Source organism: Vitis vinifera, chromosome 15 (assembly GCF_030704535.1).
Source record: "Vitis vinifera cultivar Pinot Noir 40024 chromosome 15, ASM3070453v1".
NCBI lineage: Eukaryota > Viridiplantae > Streptophyta > Magnoliopsida > Vitales > Vitaceae > Vitis > Vitis vinifera.
In genome coordinates, this window is record NC_081819.1 from 9,750,755 (window position 1) to 9,755,916 (window position 5,162).

The window sequence follows — 5,162 nt, forward strand, 5'->3', positions numbered from 1 at the left end:
GCGAGAAGGTTTCCATCACCAGTATGTATCTGACTGGTGATGCCAAACTGTGGTGGCGAACCAAGGTGGAGGACGATGCAGAGTCTGAAAGGCCCCAAATCACCACTCGGGAGACTCTGAAGAAGGAATTGAAGGATCAGTTCCTTCCCACCAACACGGCTTGGGTGGCCAGGGAGGCACTAAAAAGGCTCAGACACACTGGGTCTGTGAGGGAATATGTTAAGGAGTTCAATTCCTTGATGTTGGACATTAAGAACATGTCTGAGAAGGACAAGTTGTTCAATTTCATGTCTGGGTTGCAAGGATGGGCTCAGACGGAACTCAGGAGGCAAGGGGTTCGTGATCTCCCTACTGTCATGGCGGCAGCAGACTACTTGGTGGACTACAAGATGGGTGGAGCCGTCTCCACCACGCAGAGACCCAGGTCAGAAGGAGGCAAGAAGGCTAAGAATGAAGGCAAGACTAAGAAGTCTGATTGGAAGAAACATAACAAAAAACCTGCTGAAGGGGGAAAACCAGTGGAGAAAACCACAAAGGTTGTGCAGCAGACCACTCGGATGACAGGATGCTTCATTTGCAATGGCCCACATCGAGCCAAAGACTGCCCCAAAAGAGAGAAGCTCTCAGCCCTGGTGACTGCAGATGACAAGGGAGACTCTCACCCAGACACTCCTAGAGTCAATCCCCTGCAACTTCTGAACGTGATTCATGGTGAGACCCCAGTACAGAAGTCTCTGATGCACGTCCATGCAATGGTGAATGGTGTGCAAGTGAAGGCCTTGGTGGACAATGGTGTCGCTCACAATTTCGTGGCCACTAGAGAAGCAACCAGGTTGGGACTTAAATTGGAGGAGGACACCAGTCGGATCAAGGCAGTCAATAGCAAAGCCCAAAAGATTCAAGGGGTAGCCAAGAATGTCCCTATGCAAATCGGTGACTGGAAGGGTACGTGTAGTTTACTTTGTGTACCTTTGGATGATTTCGACTTGATTCTTGGTGAAGGGCTAAGGTGGCCTTGATTCCACATCTTGGTGGGTTGATGGTGTTGGAAGAGAAACAACTCTACTTTGTGCAAGCTTTAAGGGCAAAAGATGGTGGTAAGGGACAACCTGAGATGTTGTCTGCTATTCAATTGAAGAGAGGATTGAAGAAGGGTCAGGAGACCTATGTTGCAGCCTTGATCAAGATCAAGGAGGGACAATCTGTGGAAGTCCCTGACTCAGTGGTCAAGATCCTTAAAGAGTTCAAAGATGTGATGCCTGCAGAACTCCCCAAAGAGTTGCCACCCTGGCGACCCATTGACCACAAAATCGAGCTGCTACCTGGAACAAAGGCCCCGGCTCAAGCCCCTTACCGGATGCCTCCTGCAGAGTTGCTGGAGTTACGTAAGCAACTGAAGAAGTTGCTGGATGCAGGTCTGATCCAGCCTTCCAGGGCCCCATATGGTGCACCAGTGCTGTTTCAAAAGAAGCAAGATGGCTCACTCCGCATGTGTGTGGACTACAGAGCCCTCAACAAGGTGACCATAAAGAACAAGTACCCGATCCCCTTGGCTGTTGAGCTATTTGACAGACTGTCAAAAGCTTCTTACTTCACCAAGCTAGACCTGAGATCGGGCTACTGGCAGGTTCGAATTGCAGTAGGAGATGAAGGGAAGACCACTTGTGTAACTCGGTATGGGTCATACGAGTTTCTGGTAATGCTCTTTGGCTTGAAAAATGCTCCTGCTACATTCTATAATTTGATGAATGTTGTTCTGTTTGATTATTTGGATGCCTTTGTGGTGGTCTATCTAGATGACATTGTAGTTTACAGTAAAACTCTAACAGAACATGAGAAACACTTGAGATTGGTGTTCCAGAGATTGAGGGAGAATAGGCTTTATGTGAAGCCAGAGAAATGTGAGTTTGCTCAGGAGGAGATCACATTTCTAGGACATAAGATCAGTGCAGGACTAATCAGGATGGACAAGGGTAAGGTGCAGTCTATTATGGAGTGGACAGTCCCTACCAAAGTGACGGAGTTGCGGTCTTCCTTGGCTTGGCCAACTACTATAGGAGGTAATTGCCTACATCACGGCCCTCTCTGAAGTCATCTTTGACTTCAATGAGAAGATCAAGCTAGCTGCGGAGCAGGATGCTGCCTATGGCAAGCTGAAGCAGCAAGTAAAGGAGGGAGTGATCAGGAGGTATTGGCTAGAGGGTGACCTCCTTGTGGCAAAAGGGGGAAAATGGTATGTTCCTGCAGGCGGCCTGAGAAAGGATTTGTTGCGGGAAACTCATGATTCGAAGTGGGCAGGCCATCCTGGAGAAAAGAGGACCCTGGCGCTACTAGCCAGATCCTACTTTTGGCCTAAGATGGGTGAGGATGTCCAGGCATATGTGAAGTCTTGTCTGGTCTGTCAAATGGACAAGACTAAAAGGAAGAAGGCTGCAGGGCTGCTGTAGCCCCTCCCCATTCCAGAAAGACCTTGGGAGAACATCTCCATGGATTTTATCACTAGGTTCCCAAAGGTTCGTGATTTCAAATCTGTCTTTGTTGTGGTAGATAGATTTTCTAAGTATGCTGTGTTTATACCCGCACCTGATGCTTGCCCTGCGGAGGAAACTGCCAAGTTATTTTTCAGTAATGTGGTGAAACATTTTGAGTTGCCCAAGGACATAGTCAGTGATCGAGACGCACGATTCACAGGCCGGTTTTGGGTTGAGCTGTTCAAACTCTTGGGTTCAGAGTTGAAATTCTCTACAGCTAACCATCCTCAGACTGGTGGGCAGACGGAGAGGATCAATGCATTGCTGGAGGAATACCTCAAGCACTATGTCACAGCAACACAAAAGAACTGGGTGGACTTAATGGACACTGCACAGTTGTGCTACAACTTGCAGAGAAGCTCAGCGACAGGGATGAGTCCCTTTGAACTAACTATTGGGGTGCAGCCACGGATGCCTTTGGAGGTGGCTAAGCAGAAAACAGAAGGAAATAGTCCTGCAGCATACAAGTTGGCTCAGTCCCGGCAGGAGATGTTCGATGAAGCCCGGGACAGTCTAGAAAAGGCAGCTAGACGTATGAAGAAGTATGCGGATCGTGACCACAGACCCTTAGAATTTCAGGTTGGGGACAGGGTCCTCCTGAAGAGGATCAACAGCAAGACAAAGCAGAGGGGTCTAATTCCAAAGTATGACGGACCATTCGAGGTGATCAAACGAGTTGGGCAGGTGGCCTACAGGTTGAAGCTACCTGAAAGGCTTAAGCTTCACCCGACTTTCCATGTAAGCTTTCTGAAGCCTTACCATGAGGATCTGGATGCAGAGAGGGTGCAGACAAAGCAAGCCCCTCCCTTGGTCATGAAACAATTTGATCGGGAGATAAAGAAGATCTTAGATCACAGGACCATGGAACACAGAAGAAAGAACCGGCAAACTGATTTCTTGGTTCAATGGAAGGGGATTTCAGAAACCGAAGCTTCATGGGAAAGAGATGTTACTTTATGGCAATTTGAGAAGGAAGTCCTGGCATACTAGCAGTCTAAGTCAACGAGGGCGTCGACTTCAGCAGACGGGGGTGGATTGTCAGCCCCTTAGCCACTTGATTCAAACCCGAAGAAATAGGCCTCATGGGTAGGCCTTGCACCCATGAGAGCCTAGGCGAAAAGCAAGGAAAGCCTGGAGGTTTGGTGGTTCAAACCCCAGGAGCTAAGTGTGGGGATCGCGGACAAGTCAAGCGCGCACTCCGGATAGTCGTTACCAAAGGATCCGGACATGTCTGCCAGGGGAAGTTGAATCGTCCTCCTTTCCCATCCGACGACAGGATTCCGGATGTGAGATATCCGGTTGGACGGAATGTCGGCGGACAGGATTCCGGATGTGAGATATCCGAGTGGATGGAATGTCAGCGGACAGGATTCCAGATGTGAGATATCCGGGTGGATGGAATGTCGGTGGACAGGATTTTGGGTATGAGATATCTGGGTGGATGGAATGTCAGCGGACAGGATTCTGGATGTGAGATATCCGAGTGGATGGAATGTCGGCGGACAGGATTCCGGATATGATATATCCGGGTGGAATGAGGGAGAGTTTCCGTCTGGGTGGAATGAGTGATGCCACGCGTCGAAAGGGGGGCGTCTGCGTGTCCAAGAGAGAGGAAGCCTGCGTGTCCAAGAGAGAGGAAGCCACGTGGCAGTTTTTAGAGAGACCACCATCTGGGTAGTGGGTGGTTGTGTAAGCGCTTCAGGGGGGTTATGGGCAGTTGCATAACCACCAAGGGAAAAACTGCAGGGTGAGTCTTTTAAAAGGGCTCCTACATCCTTGAGAAAGAGAGGGGTGAGAAGAGGGAAAGTGTCTCTGAATGCTTGGGATGTAAGCATTGCTCTCTGACTCAGGGAAACAATTTTGTATCTTGTAGTTGAGATTAATACAAGTTGGGAAGGATTTCTTGTAACCTCGTTGTGTCCCTGTTTCCTTTGGTTTGCCATTATTTGTGTGCATTTTGAGAAGGCTGGGCAAGAAGGTTAGCTAAGGAAGGGTCCTTAGCACCCCGCACCAGGTGAAAATTTTAGGGTGATTTTCGAGGGTGTGACACTAGCCATGCACGCATGATTCCTGCGCATGCGAGTATGAGATGGGTATGGTGGAAATGAAGGCTAGAGAGATGAAGGTGAGTCCATGCACGTGGGAAATGGAGCTGAATGGGTAGAGAATGAATAATGGATGGTGGAGATGATAGGTGGAGCCTTTTGCATGATGGGGATGAATGATAGGTATGGTGGATGGGTAGGTTTTGCAAAAGGAATGCACTATGGGTATTAAAGGCTTCGGAGTACATGGATCCAGACTTCTAGGCTCAGTTCGATCTGGTTCTAGCAGTGAAGGAAACTGCGTGTGAACCTCATCTGTTTCTCGCTTGGCCTTGGATGATTTCACCGGTCTCTAAACATTTTGCTTGAAAAAGAAATCCAAATGATCCATGCCTAACACAATGATCACAATCCAATTAAAGTCTCTACTTCATTTGAGCCAATGAGTGGTTCCATCAATTCCATCAAGTACAAGAAACAATCTCCATTTCCAGGTCTTTGTTCACAGAAAGGATCTCAAATATGGGAGCCAAAACAACGACTCATGTGTAGAATGGAAAGAATCAAAGAATACAAAGGAGTGGAG

At 48.4% G+C, this 5,162-nt stretch overlaps 1 protein-coding gene across 1 annotated transcript; it reads left to right on the forward strand.

Annotated features, from left to right (window-relative positions):
- The first annotated feature begins 1,039 nt into the window (after window positions 1-1,039).
- Window positions 1,040-2,447, forward strand: LOC104881768 (transposon Ty3-I Gag-Pol polyprotein). Its single transcript, XM_059743016.1, has 2 exons — window positions 1,040-2,060; window positions 2,125-2,447. The coding sequence occupies exons 1-2, from the start codon at window positions 1,040-1,042 to the stop codon at window positions 2,445-2,447; spliced, it is 1,344 nt and encodes a 447-aa protein (XP_059598999.1).
- The last annotated feature ends 2,715 nt before the right edge of the window (window positions 2,448-5,162 follow it).

Bases quoted from the DNA above. Each gene is read 5' to 3' on its own strand.
- LOC104881768 (XM_059743016.1), top strand. From the start codon at position 1,040: ATGGTGTTGGAAGAGAAACAACTCTACTTTGTGCAAGCTTTAAGGGCA. The intron at 2,061-2,124 runs GTAATTGCCTAC...AGATCAAGCTAG, and splicing joins TTGGCCAACTACTATAGGAG to CTGCGGAGCAGGATGCTGCC.